We start from the raw sequence: 27,996 nt of genomic DNA, 5'->3' as shown, positions 1-27,996 counted from the left end.
GCTCAATTTCTCTTGTTTAGGCCAGTGAATCAGGTAGTGTGGATGAGCTGCAGAGTCAGCTCTTGGAATGGCAAGAAAATGTACAAGAGTCGGAGGAGTCGCACGATCAAGTCAGGGAAGAGAAATCTGCTATGGCCTTGAGAATGGCTCAGATTGAGGAGGAGAGAGAAGGTGAATTGTTTTATATACAGTACAGTTACAATCTCTTTGTGTGTGCTGTAGTTCAGACTGAATTGATAGCAAACCACCACGCCTTAGTTCTATAGTCATAAGACTTGTATAGTGACTGAAATTGCTTAAATTTGCAATTTCTCCTTTTTCCTATTTCCTTGGATCTATGTTTTTTGTACATTTGTCTTTTTTGTATCATTTTTATGAGTAGATGCATTCATTCTGTTTGCCATCTGAGTTGCTGTTTTGTAAGACTGCTTGAACTTAACTGTGAACGCTTATTGTCTGCATACAAATGGTCAGTGATAAAAAGTTCACCCCTGAAATATTAAAGGTGCCTGCTTAGAACAACCCATGAAGGTGTGGGGAACCATATAGGCTTGGCTTGAATTTGATGAGTAGAGGTGGTGCTTTAGTAAAATGTACCTGAGATGGAGTTTCCCTTTAGGCATAATTAATGAGAAATCTTTCTTAGAGTATTTAGTAATCTGTTAGTAAGTGTCGCTTGTATAGGTCACCTGAATAACTGATAGTTGTTTGGATCTAAAGATATTAAATTGCCTACAGAAAATAAATAAGGTTTTATAGTTTTCTAAATTATTAATAAAACAATAATGAGAAAGTGAAGCAGCTTCTATTAAAACTTACAAAAGTCCGGATAATTTCAGATAGCTTTTACTGCTTTTTCCATGCCAACTGGTACTGTAATGTAATTTTTGTACTCTTAGTTAACTGTGTAGGAATTAATGGAAAATTTGAATGCACACAACCTACCATCGTAATTAATCCACTTAGTTAATTTGTGATTGAATCATTGTTCATTTACATGAACAATTTGGAAGTTCAGCATGGAAGCACAGAAAAGCTTTAAGGATCGCATCTCTTCCTTTTGAGGGATTTACATGTGTAATGCTTTGAAACGGAAAGAGAATAACACTCCTTTCATTAAAACAACCTGTTACCTCACCTGGAGTAACTGCAGCTCCACATGCAATTTTGATACCAGTTGTGGAACTTCATCTGTGTCAGTCCATGTTTGATTTTGTGTTTTTTTTTCCCCCTGGGATAAGCATGACCTTTCTGTTTCTTTTTTCCTGCCGTTGCACCTGATGAGCACTCAGCGTCCCTTCCCCCTCCACTCCTACCCTACACTGCGATTTGGTCAGCCAGTGAGAACAGAGTTTCCCATCAGTTTTGTGCATGCAGGTTCCTGCAGCAATGGCAACTTTTAATGTACTGTTGCTGATTTCTCCTGGTTTGGCTTCTTTGGAGGAAATTGCCAACAGTACCTTATAAGATTTGCCATTGATGGTATGTGGGTTTTAGCAATACATGTAACAAATGCTGGGTTTAACTTGATTTTTTTTCCTGCCTTGCAATACCTGTTTCTTCATTTATATTAACCGAATCATCTTCGTTTTCCTTTGTAGTAACAGCTGACTCCATATTTATGTTGTAACCTTATCTAGAGAAAAATTTCTTCACTTGCTACAAGTGGCTGTGACTAAGTAAGAAGCAAATTCATTTAAATGCTCTAAGTAGGACTTGAAATTCAGTAGCAGTTAACAAAAAACCAAAACCACAGTTATATTCCATCCCCTAAATTGCTGAACTTCGCATGCATTCATATTAGGCACCAACATTTTAAAACTGTAGAATCAACAACGTTGGAAAAGACCTTTAAGATCAGCAAGTCTAGCCTTTAAGCGACATATAAACCCACTATTCATTCCATCATAGTCTATGACAATTTGCCATATGTGGTCATTGTCTCTTTCGGGTTGAATGTGTGGGGAGCTGCAAAGGCATAGAGATTGACAGTATTGATTACACTTAAGACCAGGGCTTGTTTCTTCTGCAGACCACTAAAGATTATGATAATTAGTGTGAATAGGAACTAGAGACACAGCGTTAGTTAATTTAAATGTGTGTGCAGAAAGGTGTTCTGGGAAGCTTTTCATAATTTGCGCTAGATACAATTGCAATTGAAAAGCTCCCTGAGCTGTTGTAAAACATTAGAAAATATGTTTGCTTACTAATTGTTGATAAATTAATGCTAAATTTAACTGAAAGTGTTTTAATGCTTGCTTAGGTGTTCTAAGTAATTGTAAAGCTCTGGTTTCTCTACTTCGATTTTTCATGTGATTATGGTAATTTAATTCTTTTTTTCCTTATCAAATACTTAAAAGCCTAAATATTTTTGTGTTCCTGAAGGTCATTGTGTTATGCATTCTGATTATGCTTAAACCCAGACCACATCAAATTCCATGTCCAAGAATTTAATTTATTTCTTTTCCCCTCCAAAGGAGGGATTAAGTTCTTTCCTTGCTTCTTGATTTGCGTCACTGATTTCAGTGACAGCTCTTGTAAACAGAGATGTAAGGCTTGTGATCAACATTTGGCACTTATTTTCACACCTTTGAAGAAGTATGTATAAGAATTAAAGTTGTAAAATCTATACGGGAAAATAAACAAAGGTGTGTAACATGAATGCTGCTAAAGTGACAGTGCCAGAAGCCAAAGTGTGACTAAAACCAGAATTAAACCCCAATTTAACAGACCTGCTTTAAGAGGGTCATTAATTTTCTTTCTCTGTTTAACTTTTTTCCTCTAATCTCTTCTGACAACATGTTAAGTATGGAATTTAGAAATATTACAGGAAGAACTTTAATCTAGGAAGTGTTACTGAACTGCATGTTAGTGACATTATGGTATATGTCCAAGTACTCCTTGGACAACTCAGCTGGAAGTTGAGTGTTCCCAGTGGGGCTCAACCACCTCATTTCAGGTATTAGCCTCACAGATGCTTCAACATAGGTTCTCTGAATTTTGCATGCTGTGAGGACAACTGTGGATTGATGTGGTTAAATTGAAAGCTAAATGTGTAACTGTCTAATTAATCTAACTTTTAATTAAAGTATGGAGCCACCTTTGCTTTCACTTCTGTTTGCTGGCTGTTCTGTTTTGTCTGCTTTGCATGAAACATTTGTTCCAAATCTGTTGCCCCAAACATGTTTTGTCATATCACAAAACAGATGGGAATGTACTTGAAATGAAAAAATCATTTCTAACAATGGACAGGATGCATACCTAAGCTTTCATATTCTGAATTTATGCAGTGTGTTTATTTACAAGTGATTCTGTATTTGTCTTAAAAAGAATGGTATTACTAATCTGTGATAAAATGGTTTGATGCCAGTTTGCAGTGTAACACGTGCTTGTGACTTCCTCAGATAGCCTGGCTTTGTGGCTTGTACTAAAATCAAAGTTGGAAGGAACACGTCATTTCCATAAAACTCATTGTTCAGATTGTGAACTGCACAGCTGTTTCAGCTGATGCCTTTCTCATACAAATGAGGTATATTTTAACCTGGTAAATTGAAATGAGATGTAATATAGCACTTGAATTGGTTGGCATTTTTTTCTAGTATCAGTATAACCTCACCCTTTTTAGTCTTCTGTATAAAATCTTCATTTAGAGCTGACGAAGAACTAAGGTTAGGCTTCAGTTTGCTTCTTCTTAGTAAGACAAACTTTAGTTTTATGTTCTTTGTACTAATGTTGGAGAGAAATCACAAGGTAAATGCAGTGAATTGCTTCTTTAATCTTGTTCCTATCACTCATTCATAGGGACTTCAGCCTGTCCCTGGCCTCTCTTTTCATGTAGTAGTGTCTGATATAAATGTAATTGCATTCCTGTGGCACAAAACTGATTGAGGATGACTGGTTCTTTCCTGGCTGCTCTGATCCAGCCATAGTCTCAGGGGAACAGGAGCTGGAGGAGGAACTGACCACAGTTCAAGGAATGGGCAGGCTGCAGGAGGCAAGAAGAAAAAGCAATCAAACCAGCAGGGAGCTTCAGGTGGGTTAAAAGAGAGTTTATTTTTGCCTGTATGTTAATAAAAATATGCAAAGTACTGTTATTTGTATGGTGGTTTACACTTAAAACAGTAAGGACTTAACTTAGATTACTTACAGAACTGAAAACGTTGGTAATTTAATGATTGTAGCCAGACGTAGCAAGAAGGTAAGAAATTCCAGTGCATCACACGTCTCCATTCCATGAGTCTACTTAATTTTACACTGAAAACTAATGAGCTTCCCTCTGGAGTAATTCACTCCAATGCTTGAAGCTATGTGCATGATTAATATGTTAAGGCTGTCTTTGGTTAAGATACAATCTTTATGAATCTCTCTGTTGGTGGAGCTTTACTGAATAACTGTTGAGTAGTGTCACTTCATTCCAGTGTAATTCTGGGTACTTGGTGATGTAAGTTGCACAAAAAGGTGATAGTTCTTGTAAGAAAAATTTGATGTCATTGTCACATTAACATACCACTGGAAGTGTAATTTAATGTTTAGTTAAATCCAGTACTTTACTCTGAGATTCAGACAACCTATTAATTAGAAATCAGGGGACTAATTAAGGTATGCAGACATAGTTATTCATTGGCCTTTCAGATGCCTGAGGGTGTCTTCACAGGCCTGGCAGATACTACAAAAACCGGTGGAAGACTTGGCTTTTCTGGAAATAAAAGCTGGAAGCTGGGCAGGTTACTCCAGTGTCCACAGCAATCCCATGTACTTTTAAGCACCTGATTCACATGCTGAGTTTTAGGACAGGAGGATTGGAACTGAATGATCTTACGGTCCTTTCCAACCCAAACCATTCTGTGATTCTATAATGTGTATTTTACCCATGCTTCCTTTCTTCTTTAATTCAAACTTCATTCTCATGTTTCGTGCATAGGAAGAATACAACTTTGACAGAAAACAATGCTTTCAAGAATTGAACGCCACCTTGGATAGCACTGATTCAGCTGAAGGAGAAAACATGGGAGGTTGGTGGCCAGAGTACACTTCACCTAATGCAGGTGTGATAGAGACTAGACAGTTTATTAAAGCATGCACAGCATCTGTATTTTGTGTCTATTTTTGTTTTCAAATTCAACTAACAACCCATTTGTGGTGTATTCTAATCTTTGTGGAATTTTTTTGGCTTTCCTTTTCTGTTTCATTTTAAAGCATGTGCGTGCTGGATGAACTGCCTAGTTTTGGTTCAGAATTAGAATACACAACCACACACTGGAATTGGTTGAGCCTTGGTGCCTATGAAATACCCTCTGTGGCAAGATCATACATTTTTTAAGTTATGAGTCTTGTCCTGTGAATGTGTTTCCAGTTTACATCACAGTTGCGTTGCAAAGCAGAATTGTGTTCCATTGCTGTATGCTTTTAATTTAAAAGTCAAATTCTTATTTTTTTTAATGCTAATGTTTCCATATTGATGATAAAGGCTGCAAATATCTCTTATTAAAGTGTGATAGACTCACTTGATAGAGACCAGTTTGATTATCAATAATTGCTTAAGATCTGATCCTCTAATTACATGATTAACTTGAGATTAAAGGAACAGGAGCCACATGATTGATTGAGCCACAATATTGTTTAGATAATATTGTCAATGAGAAACTTAACATGAGCCCGCAGTGTCCGCTCGCAGCCCAGAAAGCCAACTGTATCCTGGGCTGCATCAAAAGGAGTGTGACCAGCAGGTCCAAGGAGGTGATCCTGCCCCTCTACTCTGCTCTCATGAGACCTCACTTGAAGTATTTTGTGCAGTTCTGGTGTCCTCAACATAAAAAGGACATGGAACTGTTGGAACAAGTCCAGAGGAGGCCACGAGGATGATCAGGGGACTGGAGCACCTCCTGTATAAAGACAGGCTGAGGAGGTTGGGGCTGTTCAGCCTGGAGAAGAGAAGGCTGCGTGGAGACCTCAGAGCAGCCTTCCAGTATCTGAAGGGGGCCTATAGGGATGCTGGGGAGGGACTCTTCATTAGGGACTGTAGTGACAGGAGAAGGGGTAATGGGTTAAAACTTAAACAGGGGAAGTTTAGGTTGGATATAAGGAAGAAGTTCTTTACTGTGAGGGTGGTGAGGCACTGGAATGGGTTGCCCAAGGAAGTTGTGAGTGCTCCATCCCTGGCAGTGTTCAGGGCCAGGTTGGACAGAGCCTTGGGTGCCATGGTTTAGTGTGAGGTGTCCCTGCCCATGGCAGGGGGTTGGAACTAGATGATCTTAAGGTCCTTTCCAACCCTAACTATTCTATGATTCTGTGAGTATATCTGCCAGGGTCTGAGTTTTTAAGCTATGCAAGTTTATTTTAGTTTTCTGTCAGTTAAGGGTAATTTTGACATCTCATTTTTGGAAACAGAAGACCTCAGGCATTTCCACTGGCAATAGTTGAGACCTGATTGTGCCCAAACCAGTGAGAATTGTGAATAAGAAGCTGAAACCATTTCTAGACTTCAGGAATTTTAGTAGACCTTTCCTGAAATAACTTCTTCTTTGACTTAAGTAGGTTTACGGAGTGTGGTTGAAGAGTTGGAATTGGAAAGAAATCAACTGCAGGAACAAATTGTTTTTCTAGAAGAGCGTTGTCAAGATTTGGAAGATAGATTGCAGCTTCAGGGGAGAATGGAGGCTCTTCAGGTGAGCTATTATAGTATGTAAAACCTGATGATGTAAGAGAATCATTTTAGTCTCTGTATATTCTTACAATCTTAATCTGCAGTAAGACAAAACCATCAATTTGCAGCTAGCAAAAATGTCTAAAGCCTACTGTATACTTGATAATTATGTTGCCAGAGAGTGTACATGTCTTGTATTATGCTCTGAAGTTGAAGCCTTTCACTTCTGTTCAGCATATGGAGAGACTTATTTGGAAGTAAGCGTTATTATTTGTTTGACAAAGCAGAGTAAAAGGTAACATGATTTTCATTATCCTACGTAGGGCCTTTGTCAGAAGGTCCAGAATTGGATTTTGTTACTACTGGCATAAGTCTTCCTCTTCTTATGTCCCTCAAATTCCTTTCTTGTAAATGTATGTGTGCATTATTATTTATGTATACACACACATTTATAGAAAAGAAACTGTTTAAATATAGGAAAATAATTAGTATTTCAGTATTTTGATATAAAATCTAAACCCCAGATATCAAATTGATATATATTTATATTGTAAAAGCATTCAACAAGTGCACCAAAAGGAATGGTTCAGTAAATATTCATCTGAAAAGTTATTTTTAATATTGCCTGACTGACAAGTTTCTGTGTTTGACTAAAACTCTTTCAGGCCTGCTGTGAGAGATCAGTTGTGTCATTTAGTGCAAATAAAGTTTACAGATTATCATAGATCTTCATCTGTTAAGTTGCACATTAATGATATTAATATGAAAGACAACCTTATATTAATTATTCCTTGAGAATCTTGTAACAAAGCCTTTCAATACAGGTAACCTTTGGTGTAGATGAAGAAGGGCAGCTATTGAGGGCGGTACAGGTGTGTTCTGCCTCCTCCAAAAGGCTAGCTTATTTTCATTAGTGGTGACAGGTTTGCCCTGTTTGTCCTATTTGCTGTTGATTGTGGATATGTGTTGTGCTTTTGGGTTTGGGTTGGGTGGTTGCTGTTGTAAGATATTTTGGTTTGTGGTTTTCTTTTTGAATTGGTGCCGTGGATCTGGTTAGAGTAGGACATTTGTATTGTGTTTAAAAACAAAAGCTGTGTGAATGAAGCTTGCTTCCTCTTTTTTTTCTCCATAATTCCTCATATTTTACACTTCTTCAACCTGAAAAAATAGGCCAAAAAATATTGGAAGTTTGGTACTATCTTCAAACCAATGAGGAAAGTGGTCTATTCAAAGCAGTAAGATAAGTAAGCTGCCTTAACACAGTCTTGAGTGTGTGTGTTGTTTTGGGTATACAGCAATCATCCTAGAGTTCCTACTAAAGGAGGTATTTCTGCCAGGTGGGTTGCATCTATCTGACTAATATCACATCTGAGCTTGTGATAGGAGTGTTGTAGTTTGCACTGATACCTGCTAACGTGCTGGAATAATGGTCTCTTACTCCTGTGTAGAATGTAAATCTCCTGAAGAGTCAGATTTACATGACTCCAGTTATTTCATGCTGTTCTGAGTGTTTGTGTATGATAATGCTCTTCATTAATTTTTTGTTGCAGAATGAAAATGAACGTTTGCAAACTCAACTCACCCAAATACGCAACCAACAAAAACAAGATATGGAAAAGCATCAGCTTCTGATCTCTGGCTTGAATGAGCAGCTTAAAGGGTAAAATAAAGGGTCTTCACAACTCTGTACAGGATTAGCTTTCTTTGCTTTAAGCTTAAACTTGGAATGAGAAGTATACTCTTTTAAAACACCTGTGAAAGAGTTACATGAATCCTGCTTCTGATTGCAGTAATGTTATATTTGTACTTGGAAGTTTAAATGGAAAATGTAAAAAAATGACTGTTCTTTTAGGAAAATAGTTTGGGGCTAATTCTAGAAAGCTTAAAGCCGACTTTGTTTTCAAAATGTCTAAGTATGTATTTTCTTTTTAGCTTAAGTGACAGGAATAGCTTCCTTGAAAATTCCCTTGGAGAAAAAGAACTGAAGTTGTTGAGCACAACAGAAAAACTGGAACAAATTGAAACTTTGAGGAAATTGCTTCAAGAAAAGGATCTTTTGAACAAAGAGCTTGGTGAAAAGTTTGTGCATACTGAGCAAAAAGTAAGTTTTATTGTTAAATAGTATTATTAGAACTGGTGAGCATTAGGCATAACTTTCTACTTGTGTCCCAGCAGCAGTATTGCAGTTTTCCCTATCTAAGAGTTTTTCTCTGTTTCTTTACAGTTTTGTCCATGTGATTGCTTTGCTTTAAGTTGGGTGTAAGGATTTCTTATACCAAACACAGAGCTTTGCATGAAAGTATGTTTTATTGGCGTGATAAGTTATCCTCATTTATTAATTTCAATTTATAAACCTCACTGTTGTGTAAACTGAATATTATAACACTAACATCACAATTTTAACATAGTTCTATATATTTCTATCACGTTGCCTTTTATTTTTAACACTAAGCTGAATGAAGCCTTAAAGAAATGCAGCGTGTATGAAGTGGAGAACACTGAGCAGAAAACAGTCATCAGTGATCTAACAGAAAAAGTTGCCACACTGAAGGAAAAGGTAACTCATTAAAATGAAGAGATGCTATGTTCTTTTGACACAGCCTATTTAAATGTCAGTAAAATAACAGCATTAACTGCTTAAAATTTCATACACTAAGCTTTCTGTATGCTTAAACAGCCTAAAGAATAACATGGTTATCTTGTGAGTATACAGTAAGGTGCAGATTGATTACTTTAAATGCTCATTCCACATGTGGAGTGTAACTTCCATTCTCCCTCTAACATAAGTTTGAAATATTCTTGTAACATTATTCTCTTGATGTTTAGACTTTGAAACAAGATGGCGTGGTAGAATCGATGCAGCTGGATCTGGACCAGACCAATGAAGAGCTTGACAAATTGAACACAAGCCACTTAGAGGAAAGATCTCAACTTATTCAAGATCTCCAGAAATGTGAAAGAGAAATTGATAATCTTAAGGAAGCACTGGCAGAAAAAGACAGGGAGATGTCTATGCTGTCTTTGAATATGACAGAGTATTCTGAACAGGTTATCATCCTGAAGCATCAGGTGCAATGCAAAGAGGAAGAAATCCGAGGCATGGAAGAGGCTTTATCAAAGGCTGAAAGGGAAACTCATTTACTGAAAGAAGTACAAACAGCTGATGTAAGAGATGCAAGCCTGCAGATATCTGCCCTTTCTGAGCAGAGTAATACAATGAGATTAGAGCTTGAAAGAATCAGAGTTGAGAATGAAGCTAAAACCAAAGAAAATGAGGAATTAATAAGACAAAGCAGTGAGAACAGCCTTACAATTAAGGATCTCCGTTCTGAAATCCAGGCCAACAGTGTCGCATACCATAACAAACTAGCGGAGTGTGAGTCACAAATTACTTTGCTGAAAGAGCAAATTAGTAAATCATCTGAAAAGCTACAGGAAACTGAGAATAAACAAAGAAAAGAAACCGAGCATTTGAAATCTCAGCTTGAGGAAAGCAATACTCTAAAGGAAAAATGGAACAATTTGCTTAAAGAGAAAGAGAGTAAAGCACAGACACTTGAAAATGAGTTAAAATCAATTAAAGATTCATACAACAAACTGGTGTTGGAAAATGCTAAAAAAGATGAAGAGTTGACTGAATTGTCTAGGAAGCTTGTGGAACATACTGAACATCAGGAAACAATTCAAAAAGAGCTACAGGAGAAACAAGAGTTCATTATTTCATTAGAGAAGAAGCTTGGGGTTATGGAGCAGCAAAATGAAGAGACTAAACTTAAATTAACTGGAGATCTGAAAGCCAAAGAGACATGCTGCAAAGAACTTAATAACCAATTAAATGAAATACATAAACAGATGAACAAACTGGAAACGGAGGCACAGGAGAAAGCTTCAGCTAATAAACAATTGCAGGCAGATCTTGAAGAGAAAGAGGAAAAACTGGCAGAGCAAATAAAAGCAAATGAATACCTGAAAAAAAGTATTGATATGGTAGAAAAAGAGAAGGAACAGCTGATCAGTGAAAAGGAGGATTTGTCCAAGCTCCTGGATGTAAAAGAGTGTGAATTGTTAAAGAAAATCCAGTCTGTGGCAGAAATAGAGAATAAGTTATCTATTAGCACCGCTGAGTACGAAAAATCTCTTTCACTACTAAACTGTGATAAAAACAGTCTGGCAAAAGAGATTGAACAACTTTCAGTGCTTGCCCAGCAAAAAGAAAATTCAGTTGCAGAACAGCTGCAGGAGAAAACAAAGGAATGTAATGTGCTAACTGATCAGTTGTTTGAAAGCAAGGAACAGACACAACAGTTGCAGGAGCAAATGCAATCACTTCTCATTCAGCTGAAGGATACTAGAGACAAAGAAATAAAAACAGAAGAAATATTAAATAATAAATTATCTGAATGTAGTAGCCTGATCCAAGAGCTCAGCCATAGCAAGGGAAAGAATTTACTACTGCAGGAACAAATTCAAAGCCTAACTTTGGATTTTGAAACTGCAAACAGGTCTCTAAAAGAGAAAACCCTTCAAAATGATTCATTATGTAAGGAAATGGAAGAGAGTAAGCTGTGTATTGTAGAGTTGCAGGATGAAATTAAAAATCTTAAGGATGTAAAAACAAAGTTATCACAGTTGGTAGAGGAAAGAGACCTGACTGTGAAAAATCAGGGTTCAGAACTTGAAAAGTTGCACAAGCAGGTTTCTGAAAACGTGGAAGAAAGTACAGCATTAAAGAATCAGCTACAGCTCTTAAGCAAAGAAGTAGATCAGCTTAGGCATGAAAAGGAGGACTTTGCAAGCTTATTGAGCACAAAGTCACACAAGTGTGAATTTCTTCAGTCACAGGTGGTACAACAACAGTCTGAAATTACTTCAGCAAGGCAACAAGCACAAACAGCAGCTCTAGAAAATGACAAGTTGAAAGTAGACATTGAAACGGTTAATGTTCTGGTCATGAAAAAGTCAGATGAAGTAGCTGCTTTAACTTCACACTTATCCCAACAAAGTCATAATATTTTAGAACTCAAGGACCAAATTGATGGCCTGTTGATTGAAAAAGAAAACTTAAAAGTTGTCTCTGAAGAAAAAGAAGCTCTCCTTTCTGAAAAGGAGGCTTTGATTCAGCAAATGAAAGAGAGTAAACAGGCAGGAGAAGGGCAGTACATGCAAATCATTTCCGATCTGCAAAACCAAATACAAGCCCTAGGTTCTGAAACCAACCAGCTTAGACAAACAGTGCAGGAAAAAGAAAATGAATTTAAGAGGCAAGGCCAAGAATTAAAATTATTAAAAGATAAATCTGAGGAGTCTGATGTACTTAGGGTTCAACTGTCTGAGAATATGGAGGTTATTTCTGACCTGCAGTGTCAGCTTAGAAATGCAACAGAAAAATCATCCCAGTTGAATGATTCAATTATACAGAAGGATGAATGTTTAAAACAAAAGTTAGATGAATACATCAGTTTAAAAGCCCAGCTTTCTGAAGTACAGGAATCTTCTGTTTTGCAGGAGAAGCAGTTAAAGCTTGTAGCCTCTGAAGCAGAACAGTTGAAAGTGCTTGTTTCAGAAAAAGAATTAGCTATCAATAATATTTCATTATTCAGTGAGAATTTAAAGACGCAGCTTCAAGGGAAAGAGAATGAATGTGAGGTTTTAAAGAAACAGGTTTTAGAGCTGGAGGAAGCAAAAGTGACTTTACAAAGCGAAATACAACATCAGAAGAATTTAGTAATTGAGATGGACCAATCGTTATCAGAAAAGGAATCATCTCTTAAGGAAAATGACAGTCTCCTCAAAACTCTGAAGGAGAAAGCAAAGGAAGATGACAAGAAGACAGTTACAATTTCTGAGCTCCAAAATCAGGTACATGACCTAACACAAGAACTACAAAAATCTAAAGAACTAATCCATGAGAAAGAAAATGCCTTTTTATCTCTTCAGGAGAAAATTGAAGCACAGAATGAACTAAGAACTGAGTTGAATGCAGCTCTTGGCCAAAAAGAAGAAGTTATTGCTGGACTGCTTAATTCTTTAAAGGAGAAAGATGCCAGTATACAGTTGGCAGATAGCAACGTTAATGTTCTTTCTAGTGAGATCGAGGTTCTCAGAGAAAAACTAGAGAAAAGTGATGCAGCCATGAAAAACCTGACTGAGGAAATTCAGGAAAAGAATGAAAAACTTGTTGTTAATCAGAAGAAAACTGATTCTTTGACTGCTGAACTTGACTCTCTTAAAAATGAACACCAAAAAGCACTAGACCAAATAAGTACATGGGGAGAACAGCTACAGCAGAAAGAATTGTCTGTGGAGTCTCTGCGTGTGAAGTGCACTGAACAGGCAGATAACATAGTGCGTTTGAAGTTGGAGTTGGACAATGTAAATTCCAAATCATCCCAGGACTGCCATGACAATGCACTTTTTATAGCTGGTCTGCAGTGTCAGGTAGAGGCTTTAGAGAAAGAAAAAAATCTGTTACAAGAAGATGTGAATAAACTGATGGCCGAAAACACACAACTTAGTGCCTCTCAAAATGGTTTGCAGAAGAAATTGGAAGAGCTCCGAGAAATCAATGAAAAGTTAGAAACCAGTGAGAATTATTCAAGAATGCAGATAGATGCTGTCAAACTGCAGATGAAGACTGAAAAAGAGAAGTTACAGATGCAGGTCAGTGTGAAGGGTGAAGAACTTTCTAAGCTAGAACTTAAGTTTGAAACTCTAGAACAAAGTCTGCTTGAGTCAGAAAGCAAATGGGTGACTGAACTTGATAGGGCAACTTTACAAAACAGTAATCTTGCTGAGCAGTTGAGCACTTTAGAAAGTGAAATGGAATCAAAGGATAGCAAAATCCAGTCTTTGCAGCAAGAGCTGGATCTTATAAACAAGGAATTAACTCAAAGCTTATCTCCATTACTTAGTAGTAGGCTTTTATGTAAAGAAAAGGCAGCACAGGCTTCAGATTCTGAACTGCAGCTAACTGATAGTAAAACTCAGTTGGAAAAATTCTCCACTCTGATAACCACTATTTTGAGCAAAGAAACAGAAGGAGAGCAGTTGCAACTGGTGCTTTTAGAAAAACAGGAAGAGATAGACACCATGAAAGAGGAATTAAAAAGTATGCAGTCACTTGAGAAGCAGAAGGAGTTGCTTCAGAATGATATTGAGAAGATGAAGGGCAAATACGAGTCTGAAATTGAATGCCTGTCAAAAGAAATGGTCACAGTGAAGGAAGCATTATGTAAACAACAGTCTCTCCTGCAAGAAAGCAAAGAATCTTTTGCAGAAGTAAATAAGCAGGTTGAATTTCTTCAAGACAAGATAAATAAATCGGAAGAAATAGTAAGAACCAGTCAAGAAAAACTGCACATGGAAGGTAAAAAAGTAGCCAGTCTCCTTGAAGAAATGGGAGAAAAAGATCAACTCATTGAAAACTTAACTTCCCAGGTAAATCAGCAGAAGGATTTAGTTTCTGGCCTAAGCCAGCAACTGAAAGAAAAGGACTGTTCTGTTACCCAGATCATGGAATCATTGTCTAATGAAATGCTGAATTTCTCTGAAGAAAGAAATATGTTAAATACCAAACTGCAAGACCTTGAAGCTGTCCATAATAGTTCTGTAGGAGAGCTAACCCGAGCATTGCAGGAACTTGAGGACTGTAAGAAGGAACTGGAACATAGTCAGGTTACGTTAAGCAGTCGAGAAGCTGCATTTAGAGATCTAATGCATGAGAAAGAGCAGATGCAATTTAATCTTGAGAAAATGGGCAAGGAAAAAGAGAATCTTAAAAAGAAACTTCAAGCAGCATTGATCATAAGAAGAGATCTAATGCAAAAAGTTGGAAAACTAGAAAAGAGTGGTCAGGAAGAAATAGAAAAAGAGCAAAAAAAAGCAGAGGAGCTGTTGAAGGAAGTTAATGAGTTAACAGAGAAGCTGAAGGTAGTTGAAGTACAAAAGAAAGAATTTGAGTCTCATCTTGGGACTTTGGAGCAACAACTTTTAGAAAAAGATGCCAAAATAAGTGATTTGACTGAAATTTTGTCTTCTAAAGCTTCTTATTTAAAGGAACTTCAGGACAAGATTGTGGAACTAAACGATGTCATTGCTGACAAACAAAATGCATGTGAGCAGAACCTAAAGTCTTTAGAAGAGAAGGACAGCGTGCTTGCTCATATGCAGTCTATGCTCGATGAAAAAACAAGTGTGTATGAAGAGGAACGTTCTCAGTTGCTCTTAGCTCTTGAAAAGGTGAAGTCTGAAGTTAAGAAGGAAGAATTGTTGAAAGATTCCAGTGCAGAAGAGCCTGGTTTAAGTGCTGGGGACAGAAAGAAATGCCTGGATGCCAACATTGACATTACTGTAATGAATCAGTTAAAAAAAGAAAAAGAAGCCTTACAGAGGGAGCTTCTGGTCAGGGAAGAAGATAGGAAGAAATTTCAGAAAGAAAGGGAAGAGCACATTAAACTTGCAGCAGATTTTGATGAACAAAAAACCCAACTTGAGCAACTGAAACTAGAACATAAAGCACTCTGGGAAGTTCTTCAAACAAAATGTAAAGAACTTGACTTGAACCAGTTAGAGTACCCCCTAGTGAAAGAGCTGGCTTCATCTGAGGCAGTGATGGGAGAAGAAGAATCCGACAAACCAAGCAGCATTCAGGTTCCATCCTTTAAAGAGTCAGAAGACATCACTTTGGTGGCAAATAAAGACACTGAGTTAATAGAACTGCGAAATAATTATGCAAAACTTCAGGAGGAAACAGAAATGTTAAGGAAAGAGTTGAGAAGAATACCCATTGAATTTGGTGATGCAAGGGAAGAAACTGTCAACTTGCACTCTTCAAGGCAGCAGGAGCAATGTGAGGGCAGCTTGTTGGAGGACATAAAGCATCTGCATAAGAAGCTGAAAGCATATGAGGCTGAAGCTATAGATGCTAAGACAGAGCTTGAACGTGTGAATAATGAGAAGGAAGCACTGATTAAAAAAAGTGAAGAGGATTACAAGATGAGCCAGGAGAAACTGCAGAAACTGAGAGGTGAAGCTAAGAAGGAGGTTGGAGAAAAGAATGAGGAGATAGCAGCATTGCATTGTTTGCTTACGGATCTCAAAGATAAACTTGATGTGGAAAAGGAATTGTTAAACAAAACAATACAGGAGGGCCAAGAAGAAACCCTCCGTTACAAAACAGCACTAGAAGAAGTGAAGAGTGAAAAAGAGAAACTACTCAGTTGTTTAGAAAAGTCTGATTTGGAACTAATTAATATGAAAAAGGAGGTAAAACATGTCAATGAAGAAAACAAAAAACTTCTGACAGAGCTGTGCATGCTACGTGACAAGGCTGAGATGAGCAGACCTGTGGTGCCATCCAAAGAGCTGAAGGAAGAGGATGATACCGAACAAGGAAAGTTGCAGGGTAAAGGCGCCTATTTCCAGCTATCAGAGACTGCTTGCTCTGGCAAAGCTAAAGTGAGAGAAGCAACAGAATGTCACATCCAAAAACAAATGCAAGTGATTGAAGAGCCCCTGGCAAAAACTGCAAATGAAAATGTTTCTAAACCACAAGAGCAAAGAACTGTACCAGAAGAGAAGACCAGAGAGCTCCTTCAGAGAAAATTACAGGCTGCTTTAATATCACGTAAAGAAGCCCTGAGAGAAAATAAATGTCTGAAAGACCAGCTTGAAAAGCTGATGTTGGAAAGAGAAGATCTGGTGAACAAAGCAGGGATGCTTGAACACTTGTTAGAGCTTGGTAAAGAAAAACAAAGTTCAAGTACTGTTTCTTCATTGTCTGAAGAGGAGCGCCTTGCTTCTGAAAATGCCAGATTGCTGACTGAAAATGAAAACCTCACTGCAGCTTGTGAAAGTCTTAAATCCACCATGGAGTCTATAGTTCAGGAAAAAGAGGCCTTTTCTTTCCAACTAAATACCTTAAAAGATTCTCAGACAGTTGAATTAACAGGCTGGAAGGCTAAACATAGTGAATTAAAGCAGGAGTATGAATCGCTTCTTCAGGCGTATGAGAATATCAGTAGTAAAATAGCAGATATGAGGCAAGTTATTGATCTCAGTAGAAAAGAGAAGCAAGAGGCTATTCAAAGACTGAGGGAAGGAGAATCTGAGAAGGAAGCTCTTGAGAAGCATTTACAAAAACTCATTGACGAAAATGAGGTTATTAAGAATCAGCTGAAACAACTTGGAGAATCCAAGAAAATGGAAGCTGACGAGTTACAAAGTAAAGCAGAAAGGCAGATACGTGAGCAAGAGGCAAGGATGCAAGAGCACCAAGATCGTCTTCATGAGCTCACCAAACAGAATCATCAGCTAATGGAGGAAAATGAGCAGCTGAAACAAACTTCTGAAAACTTAAAGCAGGCTTTAGAGAAAATTCAGAATGAAAATTATATCCTTCAGAACAACATCACTGTAACTAAAGCAGCTTTGGGAGAGCTCCAAGTTCAAATGGAAGTGCACCAGAACGATATGCAATCTAAAATCAGTGAGGCGTTATTGGAGAACGAATCATTATTAAAGGACATTAATGAGTTAAAGGATAAACTCTCTGAAAAAGAACAAGACGCGTTTGTCTTAGAACAAGAAAGAAATTTGATTTCAGAAAAAGCAAAAGAAACTGAAAAATCTTTGGACCACAAAGATCACTGTCTAACAAAGCTGGACATGGAATGTCAGAGGCTTACACAAGAAATTGTTAGCCTAAATGAAAAAGTTAAGATTTTAGAGGATGACAAATGTCTCCTACAGGAAGAATTAGAAAATGTACAAGAAAGTTCTTACAAAGTAAAGAATGAAAGAGAATTTCTGGAGACAGAATTGCTTAATCATGTCAAAAAAGTTGATCATCTTACTGACAGAATGAAATTGGCACAAGTACAGAATAACTTGCTCTTACAGCAGCTGGAAGAATTAAAGGCAGAGAAGTGTAATGTGATCAGAGAAAAAGAAGAACAGCAGTTACATCTTGTAAAAATATTTGAGGAGAAGGTGAAAAGTGCTCAGAGGGATAATAATGGAAGTAAAAACAAAACGAAAGAATTGCAAGAACTCTTAAAGGAGAAACAGCAGGAGATCAACCATTTGCAAAAGGATTCTATAAAGTTCCAGGAGCTGATCCTGGATTTGGAAAGATCTGTGAAACTGTCACAGGCAAAAAGTGAAAAATTCGAAAAGGACTTAAGTAATATGTCAGAGAAGCTTGCAAAGTCCAATGAAGAAATACAGCATCTTGAGGGAAAGCTTTCCTCCCAGGTGAACTTACTGGATCAGTCAAAGAATGAAGTGAACAGGCTCACAGATGAGAATCTGAATTGGAGAAAAGAACTTCAGAAAAAAGATGATGAACTGCAAATTCAAAAGAGGGAATATGAGAGACAATTGGAATTTAATCTTCAGCAACTTAAATTGGTTCACAAAAGAGACTTTTTGAATCTAGAGGAAAGACACAGTGCCCTTGAGAGAGAAAAAGATAGGGCACTTAGTGAGATTCATGGTTTGCAAGAGGAAATCAGCATGAAGGACTCTGAAAACAAGAAACTTCAAGCAGATCTGAATGCAGCTTTGGCACGATTAGCTGCTTTTACAAAGTGTATGTCCTCTCTTCAGGATGACCGGGACAGGGTAATCACCGAAATGAAAACCTGGGAAATGCAGTTCAAAGAGATCATCCAAAAGAAAGAGAAACAGGTAGAGGACAGTAATAAAAGAATAATATCTTTACAAGATGAATTGAAAGAGAAGATCACTCAGATTCAAGAACTGAATATCAAATATTCTATGGTAGAGGAAACAAAGGATGAACTGTATTTGAGGCAAAAATCTGTTGATAGACAACGCCATGAAGAGCTCTGCAGAATAAAGGAAGAAAATACAGCGTTTCTGAACAGGCAGCAAGAACTGGAGAGCGTTCTTCAGTCCAAAGAAGAAGCTTTGCAAGCACTCCTTAAAGAAAATAATTCTCTTAATCATCTTATAGAGAATAGTAAAAGTGCAGGAAGAGAGATAAAAGCTCTGGAAAGTAATTTTACCAGACAGGAACAAGAACTGCAACAGCTTCTAGCTGAGAAGGAAAAACTTAATGCTGAATTGCAAAAGCAGATTACCATTTCTGAGCAAATGAAGGTCATGCTAAATAATAAAGACAAGGAAATTTCCTTACTTATTTCTTCAAAAGGTGATGAAATCTCTGACTATCTTAGTCAGGTACAGAGTCAACACAGAAAACAAATCCAAGAGTATGAACTTCAGTTAAAGTCTTTGCAGCTGGAGAGGCAACAATCTGAGGAGTCCTGTCAGAGGATGGAAGATGAATTGAGAAGTCTCCAGGTGAAAGCAGACAAAGCAGGTCAGGATAAGGCTGCAATTGCCAGTGAAATAGATGCCTTGAAAAAATCAATGTCATCTCTTCAGAATGATCGGGATGATCTATTTACTAAATACAAAGAGCTGGAACATCTTCACCAAGATGTCTTGAATCAGAGGGACAGCCTTATAGTTGGCAATGCAAGTGAAAATAATGCTTTGAAAGAAGAATTGAGGGTGCTTCTTAATCAGATCGATGATCTTCATTCTGAAAATGCAATGCTAAGTGCACAGCTGATAAAGTATAGGGAAGATCTTAACCAAGTTTTATCTCTGAAAGACCATCAGCTAAAAGACTTACTTAAGCAGAAATTGGATTGTATTAAAAGCCTTGAACAAGAAAAATATGATCTTCAAAAACAAATAAAAGAAATGCAGCTTTCCAGTGAGCTGCAGAAGGATACTGCTGTATCTTTGGAACATGAAAATAAGAAATTGGTGTCTAAAGTAAATGATTTAGAATCTTTAATTGCATCACTAAATAAAGAGAAGCTTGTTTCCAGATCTGGAGAGAAGCTGGTAACTAGTGATAGTGTTCAGAATCAAGAGTGTGTATCAAATGGGCAGTATGGAGAAAATCTTCAAGAACTCCAGAAATCAAGAGGCAGAAATACTAAGGATGCAGATAAGGAATACAGTAAGACTCTTTTGACACTTGAACATGGAGATGAACCCGATGCTTTTCCAATGAAGATGATGCTAGAAGTTCAGTCTCAAAATAGTGAGCTGAGGTCCCAAAATGAGGCCTTTGGGAAAGCAATGAGTGCTCTGCAAAATGATAGAGATAGGATAATAGAAGACTTAAAGGTACTTCAAAGCAAATACACATCTGATCTCCAGACTGAAAAAAAGAAAGGAGACGAACTTGAAGCTGAATTGGATGGCTTTAAATTACATCTTGCCACTATGCTCAAAGAAAATTCTCTTCTGAATCGGGCTATTTTTGATGCTGCAGATAAGGTTACACTTGATCAGATTGCTGCTGAAATTGAAAAGCTCTGTAGGACGTTAGTCAGTCGAGAGATGGAGGTTAGGAGGCTCTCAGCTGAGTGTGGCAGTTATGTTCACCAGATTGAAGCTTTTTCCAAGGCTATGGCCAGTCTTCAGGATGACCGAGACAAATTGCTTCAGGAACTCGGCAATCAGAAGGTAACTTCTGGAACAAAACAGGGCACAGCTTCATTTCTCATTGGTTGCAACAGCATCAGTGAGCTCAATTCTCTTAAAAGTAATTTGGCTATGCCTCAGAACAATAGGGGAACGTTGGTAAGTTTTCATTTTGTAATGTATTTCTTGATGCAGAGAATGCTTAGAGACATTATGGTTTCTGAAGTTTAGCTTTGTACATTACATGAGTGCTAAGAAAACATGGGATTAGAAAGGCATGCTTACAGTTTTGGGAGTTTAGGTAGTTATGCTGTTAAACAGCAGCAAATTGTGAAAAAACATCATTCTGTAATTGGAATTCTAGCACTACTAAAACTTCAACCAGACAGTTTTTGTTCCAGTTCACTAATCATGTTCATTAAACATAGGCTAAAGAAGGAGCCAGCCTTGCAGCTGTTGAAATATCAAAACTGAAGACCAAGGTTGATGATTTGGAGAAGGCATTGCATCAGACAAAAGCCTTCCAAGCAGAAACTGAGCAAGAGATTGCATCATACCAGAATGAACTTGCTGGATTAAGGTATAGACGTTAAATAGTATAAGTGGCTCTTGTTTAGAATTCTTCAGTGACTTCAGAACCTGACATAAAACTGGTACAAACCCCAAATTATGTATAGTTCAGCAGGAAGTAGGATAAAAATATTTCTGTAATGTGTGAAATCTCCAAATTCGATTTCTACAGGGTTGTCTGTTGGTGGTTATCCTTGCATCTTTATGTAATGGTCCTCTGGTTTATATCAAGTTTCAAACAGTCTTAACTGTATGTTTTTTCTTCTGTTGGTGACATGGAACTATAGTTTATGAATCTTATTTCAGTGCTTGGTATCATATTCTCTTCTCAAAGTAACAATTGATCTGGCTGGGTATTTCCTCCCCTAAATTTCTCAATTTTAAAAGATGTCTGAGGTGTTGCATATGTGTCCCAACAACATACTGAAAATGAAAGTAATTTCACATTTGAGCATTATTTTTGTAGATTCAGCACTGTTCTTGCATCATCTGTGACAAATAATGTGACACCTTGGGCTTAATTCTGTGAATGACTCATAAGGGCTGCTTCAGAGAAGGCAGTAGGCATTTTTAAGTGGCACTCAGTGGAGGTTTAGAGTCTTGTTCTTGTTCAAGCTTTTAACATGCTGTGATCAGTTCAGTGAAGATACTTTGTTTGAATTTGAGGCCAGTGGACAGCATGGTAGTGCCTTACTGCATTTTACTATCCATGGTGAAATTTCTAGATCTCTAATTAAAGTCTGTGTAGATAATACCTGGTTTATGCTGGAACTTTTTAGGGGTGGGGTTGTAGATCAAAAGGCAAGCCCCAGATTTACCTTCACAAATGTGAGCAAGTTAGCATGAAATATTCAATCCTCAGTCTAAACATGTGGACTTAACCAGTGAACAGCATTAATAGTCTTTTTCCTTTTTTTTTTTCCCCAAACTTGTCTTAAATTGAATACAAAAGGATTTAAATTGCTTTTATGCCCTTTGAGACATTGCCTGTGTATGACAGCAGATTCTGGAGACGTGGTATGCTTGTTTGTTTCAGTGTTCTGAGTCGAGGGGTATTCCTTTTCAAACTTGTGTGCCTGCAATAAGGGTGACTGGCTGCTTTGAGGAGCACCCTGCACAACTGTGACCTAGAGCTGCTCTGTTGAACAACCTTATTCTTTAACTAACTGAAGTATTTATTGCATTAACAGCCTATGAACTTCTCTATGTTGCATTAACAGCCTATGAACTTGAGCCTATTGCAGCCTATGAACTTCTCTTGTCTCCAAGCCAACAAAGAAAATGTGATGTTATCACTTTCCAGCCTATATTTTCTGACCTTTTTTTTCAGCAGATCTCTTTAAATTGAAGTATGTATTGAGAATGTTCATATATTGCTCCATATTTGCATATAACTGTTTGAAAATACCATTATTTATTTCAGAAATAACAGTAAGTACAGCTTTATCATTTTCCTTGAATTTTGTATGTATATCATCATTTAACATCTAATATTTTGCCTAATATTTTATGTTCAGAATGGAAAAAAACCTTCTCCTCTCAGAGTCTCAGGCTCTGCGAAATCAATGTCAAATCGCAGTTGCTGAGAAGGACCAACAGATTGCACAACTACAGAAGCTCCAACAAGACATGATTGTGAAGAAATCAATCTCTGCTGGCAGCAATTATCCAGTCCAGGTAAACAAATGACATGTAGCAGGAGGCACAAATCTACTTCCATCAATTTATTGTATTAAGTTTGCAGCTTGCTTCCCAGAAGAGCATGATAGTGAAGTATGGAATGTACGTCAGTGTTGCCTGGGCTGAAATCAGTAAATTGGAACTATTCCAAGCAAATGAGTTGCAATTATTAAAAGCACTTTTTAATGGAGTCTGATACATTGGTCAGCTTCTTTTAAACAAAGAAAAATAATGAGTTTCTCATGCATTGGTAAAATAAGAGAGGGAAATCACTGATGTGGTGTATTTTAATGATTAAAAAAATGGAAAGCACCTTCATAAAGAAATGGGATGATTGTGAAGCAAAATGTGAAGGTCATAAACCAGTAATGGTTTCATAGTCGAAAAGGAGTTAACTTTGCCGTGGTTACATTTTAAGGTAATTTTATTTGCTTGTTGCTGAGTTGGCAGTAGATTACTTAAGTAACATTGTAAGTTACTATCTCAGATGACTTGAATCCAGAATATAATAGAAAGAAGTTGGGGAAAAAAAACACAAAACGGTTCAGCAGCAGACTGAGTGCTGATAAATAGAGACACATAAGTGAAGGAAGTAAACCATATTCCTTTTTATTTTATTAAAAACATTTTAGTTGATCGAGTTTGTATCTCACATGCTGTTCATTTTCTGTGATTAAAATAATGAAGTTGTGAATGCTCCATCCCTGGCGGTGTTCAAGGCCAGGTTGGACAGAGCCTTGGGTGACATGGTTTCGTGGGAGGTGTCCCTGCCCATGGCAGGGGGATTGGAACTGGATTATTTTTAGGGCCTTTCTAGCCCTAACTATTCTATGATTCTAATAAAAGCTATTGAACGGTAATGTTGGGTTATGGAACATCCTAGGTGGTAGAAGTCTATTTCATGATTGCATAGGAAAACAGATCTTGTAAAGCATTAGAGATTGCACACATCCCTCCATTATTGGAGAGTAATATCAATAAATTGAACTGCCAGAGATTAAGTCCGAAGCTGTGAATCAGTGATAAAGTTGGGTGGGTTATTTTTCTTTTCAAAAAGGACTTTCAGCTTTAAATTCGTATTTACAAAATAGCTGTTCTTCTATGAGTCATGAATACCACATATTATTAGTTTGAAAGGTGTTTTGTATTCATCTGTCTCTTGCTATTACGCACACCCCCTTTTTTGTGTGCTTCACACAGTTTGCAAATTTAAAAATTAAATTGGGTTGCCTTTTCAAAGTAATTTAAATTTTTTTCTTCTCTAAATTGAAGTATTTAGGTTGAAAACTAAGGGTTTTTTTAATATATATAAAGTAGAATGTGTGTGGGGGGTTAATATGTATAAAGTCTCTTGCAAATGTGGTATTAACTTGTGAGAAGGAAATGATCTTGTGAATAGGAAATTATTATGTAGTCTGTATATTTAGTGGTGGAGTTTTATATTCTTTAGAGAACTCCTGTACCATTTCCCCTGAATGTGCTGATGCTTTTTAAGGTTTTAGAAACTGTCTCCCTTGCTGGAAGTGCAGATACGCCGGAGGAAACCAAACGTATCTTAGCTGAAAAGAATCAGCTCCAGAATGACCTGCAGCGCTGCCTCCAGGAGATACACCAGAAGGATCTTTGTTTCCAGCAGATGAATTCAAAGGTAACTTAGAACAACAGTTGTCATCCTGAATACCTCGTATGAATTTTAGCTGGTATCAATATAGAAACATCGCTAAATTGGTGGTGTCTTGTGTGGTTTTGCTTTAAAACTTACATTCTCCAAAACGTTCGCTCAAACGAGAAATTGCAAACTAAACGTCAGTATTATGTTTCTGTCAGGTTTTCCTGACTTGTTCTTTGGCTGAGAGAGGTTTATTTGAATCTGCATTCTGAAGACGTGGATGGGGTGCTGATGAGCTTTGACTCAGAGTAAAGGATTTTTCATTATAGAAAGAAGCAGATGTCTGTCTTTGCTAGAACAAGATTTTAGCTATCTCAGACCAAATATTCCATACTTCAGGTATGCTTCCTTAGAAATTACACGGCAGGGGGTTTGGAACTTGATGATCTGAAGGTCTTTTCCAACCCTAACTATTCTATGAAATTCTTGATGAGTACTTTTGCAGCTGTTAAGACAGTCAGAGTGTGTGTGTGTCCGTGTGCACATAATGATTTTGTGTTCAGTTTTGTTTGCAAAAGTTTGTAAATGTTCTTGGAAGTTCCCTTAATGTTTCTCTCTTTGCCTGATATTTCCCTGGTATTTCAAGCAAAGCAGGTTTATGTTACCTTTTGTCTGTCGTTGTTTTCACACCTTCACCCAAACGTTTTATAAACCTAATAACCATTTTAACCAAACTTGGAAACAGGTGTAGAAATCTAAGCCTCCTACAAGGGAGGATGAGTGTTTGGGTAATGTGACCCGTATTATGGTCTGGTTTTTGAAAACAGATGAAAACTCACTGCTGAGCATTCCTGGACTGCCTGGTGAACAGCCTTATTTGGCTTTATGTGTTATCCTGAAGTAGCAACTACTAGTATTTTGCCAGGTGGTGGTAGCATAGCAAATACATGGAGGAAGGGTTTAAAATCCTGAGTTTTTGTTTTGGGCATATTGGTGACAGGGGAAATCAATACTCAGGTTTTATTATTTCTACTGTCCATAAAGTAATGAGGTAAATCTTACTGAAAAGTCACAGAATCATAGAATGACAGAATAGTTAGGGTTGGAAAGGATCTTAAGATCATCCGGTTCCAACCCCCCTGCCATGGGCAGGGACACCTCACACTAAACCATGTCACCCAAGGCTCTGTTCAGCCTGGCCTTGAACCACTGCCAGAGATGGAGCATTTACCACTTTTTTGGGCAGTCTGTTCCAGTGCCTCACCACCCTCACAGTAAGGAACGTTTTCCTTATGTCTAGCCTGAAATTCCCCTGGTTCAGTTGAACCCATTACCACTTCTCTTATCACTACAGTTCCCGATGAAGAGTCCCTCTCCAGCATCCTTGTATGCCCCCTTCAGATACTGGAAGTCAATGCAGTTTTGAAACTAGTACACAGTTGTGTCCACCAGCAGGTCTCAAATCTGTTGTAATTTCCAGGAGGAAATCATTGCGAAATTTTATTTATTTAAATGTTAATTTCTTTCAGGTTGTGCAGTCAACAGAAGAGAATGCTGTCTTGTCTGCCCAGCTGAAGACTCTTTCACAGACTCTAAGAGATAACCAGCTTCGTTACACTGACTTGCAAAATCGTTACTTAAGACTGGAGAGGGAGTATCAGACAATGCAAGTGACATCTTTCCAAGGCACTGTTCAGGTAACCAAATATATGGAAGTTGTTTTAGTTGGTTCTTTTTCCTCCTATGCTTATGCTTTTCTTGTTTTCATGCTAAAAAATGAAGTAAATACTTTCTAATCTAGATTTACCTTCTTTCAGCTTAAATCCATTCTCTGTTGTGTCCTGTCACTACATGCCCTTGTAAAAAGCCCCTCTCTACCTTTCTTGTTGGCCCCTTTAGGCACTGGAAGCTGCTCTAAGGGTCTCCCCAGAGCCACCTTTTCTCCAGGATGAACAAGCCCAGCTCTCTCAGCCTGTCTTCAGAGCAGAGGAGCCTCTGATCATCTGGAGATGATCAGAGGAAAATCTGGAAATGAATAGCTGCATTACTTATGAAACTGCAGTCAATGCTATATTATTAACTGGATGTGTAGATGCATTTCTTTCACTTCAGAGCTTGCTTTGTTATGCAGCATACATGTATCCTTCAAGTCCTGCAGCACACACAGGCATTATTCTTCATCAGCTTTCAGTTAGAAAACAGGTTTGGAAGATTGCAGCTCCAGAAATGAAAAGATTAAATGGCACAAAGAGGAGTTTGTTCCACAGCTTCATGGTGCTTATGGCTTCTTTAATTGAAACAAAGATTCTTAGCAGCTAGAAAAATGGTGACTGGCTTTTTTTTTTCCCCTTTAATATTTCCTAGGATGAAACTAGAGCAGAAGTTCCCCCTGGAGCGCCACAGGAAAGATCTGCAGTTATTGTTGAAGTAGACAATATGGAGCTAAATGAACTCAGAAAAAGGTCAGGACTGAGACATGTATTAGCAATATTGTTTTCCTGACAGCTGTGTTGTGAGTGCAAAAGTAATGCTTTTCTATCCCTCTAAGACATTTTGGGGGAAAAGGGAAAGAAGTGGATTTACAGTGGATTAAATGAATCATAGTTGTCCTTGTGAATTGTTACAATCTGCTGGTATTTGTGGTTTGGTGGTGTAAAGATACACACTTATTGGTGACTATTTCAATATCTAATTTAAAGATAATTAAGTCTTTATCACAAATAAAAGAGCATTCCTTAATAAAAAAAGAACAAGAAAGTCATTCTTTAAGTACATCAGATGCTGATCTCACGTTTCATTTTGTCACAGGCTTGCAGAGACTGAGCAACAATATGATTCAGTGCAGCAGGCACTCACGCAGCTGACAGAAACACTGTCAGAAGAGAAGAGGAGGAGAGAAGCTGCAGAAGAAGCCCTTGGGCTCTCTGAGGAGCGAAGTAACAGGTAAAATACTCCTGGTTATAAAACATGGCGTTTTTCCTTCCGAAAGAAGAGTGTCTGTAAAATGCAATTACTTCTTTTCTTACACTTTTGAGCGTGTGACAGTTAGATTGCTGCATTAAAGCCTTATGTAGATATGAAATAACTTGCATGTTCAGAGAGCCAAAGCCATCTTTCACCTCTGCTTCCCCTTGGATGAATGCATGGTGAGGTTTTCATTTACACTATGTCTGGAGTAAATGCAAAGCCTGCTACAGAACTGGAAAAAGAAGGGTCAGATTTTTTGTTTGCCTTTTGTTTTTAGTGAGATTAGTGAGGTAGGTTTTCCTGTAGGTGTTAGATTTCTGAGCAAGTAACAGAACAAATAGAACAGACAACTAATAGAGCCTGTTTGTGAGTCCGTGCTACGTGAGGCAATGGAGACTGTGTTAAAAAGCTAGGTTTAACTCTATGGCCTCTGCTGTTGGACTCAGTAGTCAGGGGTATTTATTTTCTTCCAAGTTAGAAAAAAAGCCTCAAGTATAACAGCTTTAGCACAACCACAGTTTAGAGTTGAAATACCATTATCCACCTGGCTACGTAAAATGTCCATTGCTGCCATCATCTGAAAATCACCATTCAATCAGCTAGTGGTGATGGGGGCTCTTCTGAATAAGTAAAACACCTTGAAAGTAGATTGTAAATAGAGACTGAAAAAGACCTGGCAGCATAAACTAAGTCTTCCTGCTTTTTGTGAGGACCTGCCCCTATTAATGTATGTATGCAAAACAATGTTTCTGATGTGAATTCAGTACTTTAAAAGAGGAGGTAATTCAGTACTCCACTGTCTCCCTTTATTTTCAGATTTGAAGCGAGCAGTTACAGGTCTGTACCTAGTGAATACACTGTTCAGATGGAAGCAGAGGAGGAAAGGGAAGCCTTAATCATCAATCCCAGTGAACATGTCGTTGTGCGAAAGGTAAGTGAATGAAAGCTTTTAAACCCCTTAACAGAGTGTGTGCATATTGTATGCTGGTATTTGCAGGCTAGATTGAAGACAGCACACTTTATGATCTGCCTCATGCTACCCCTTTGTTTTTATTGT

General features: G+C 37.7%; 1 protein-coding gene across 7 annotated transcripts in view; it reads left to right on the top strand.

Moving 5' to 3' along the window:
* LOC134165299 (golgin subfamily B member 1-like) overlaps positions 1-27,996 on the top strand; it is a 44,330-nt gene that overhangs the window by 14,954 nt on the left and 1,380 nt on the right. Inside the window, exons 14-29 of one of the 7 annotated variants that reach the window (XM_062621934.1) lie at positions 21-171; positions 3,924-4,033; positions 4,922-5,012; positions 6,535-6,665; positions 7,468-7,515; positions 8,194-8,303; positions 8,576-8,744; positions 9,096-9,200; positions 9,470-20,272; positions 20,542-20,693; positions 22,201-22,360; positions 23,859-24,011; positions 25,502-25,669; positions 26,337-26,434; positions 26,781-26,915; positions 27,756-27,870. In XM_062621934.1, coding sequence (XP_062477918.1) covers positions 21-171; positions 3,924-4,033; positions 4,922-5,012; positions 6,535-6,665; positions 7,468-7,515; positions 8,194-8,303; positions 8,576-8,744; positions 9,096-9,200; positions 9,470-20,272; positions 20,542-20,693; positions 22,201-22,360; positions 23,859-24,011; positions 25,502-25,669; positions 26,337-26,434; positions 26,781-26,915; positions 27,756-27,870 — 12,699 coding nt within the window. Of the gene's footprint in view, positions 1-20; positions 172-3,923; positions 4,034-4,921; positions 5,046-6,531; positions 6,666-7,467; positions 7,516-8,193; positions 8,304-8,575; positions 8,745-9,095; positions 9,201-9,469; positions 20,273-20,541; positions 20,694-22,200; positions 22,361-23,858; positions 24,012-25,501; positions 25,670-26,336; positions 26,435-26,780; positions 26,916-27,755; positions 27,871-27,996 lie in introns of all 7 variants that reach the window. The other 6 variants (XM_062621932.1, XM_062621931.1, XM_062621933.1 and 3 more) reach the window with 6 other exon arrangements.

Source organism: Pezoporus occidentalis, unplaced genomic scaffold (assembly GCF_034315485.1).
Source record: "Pezoporus occidentalis ecotype Australia unplaced genomic scaffold, CSIRO_AGI_Poc_V1 ctg236, whole genome shotgun sequence".
NCBI lineage: Eukaryota > Metazoa > Chordata > Aves > Psittaciformes > Psittacidae > Pezoporus > Pezoporus occidentalis.
The sequence above is the reverse complement of the archived record's forward strand: the minus strand, read 5'-3'. Positions and strand labels throughout refer to the sequence as shown.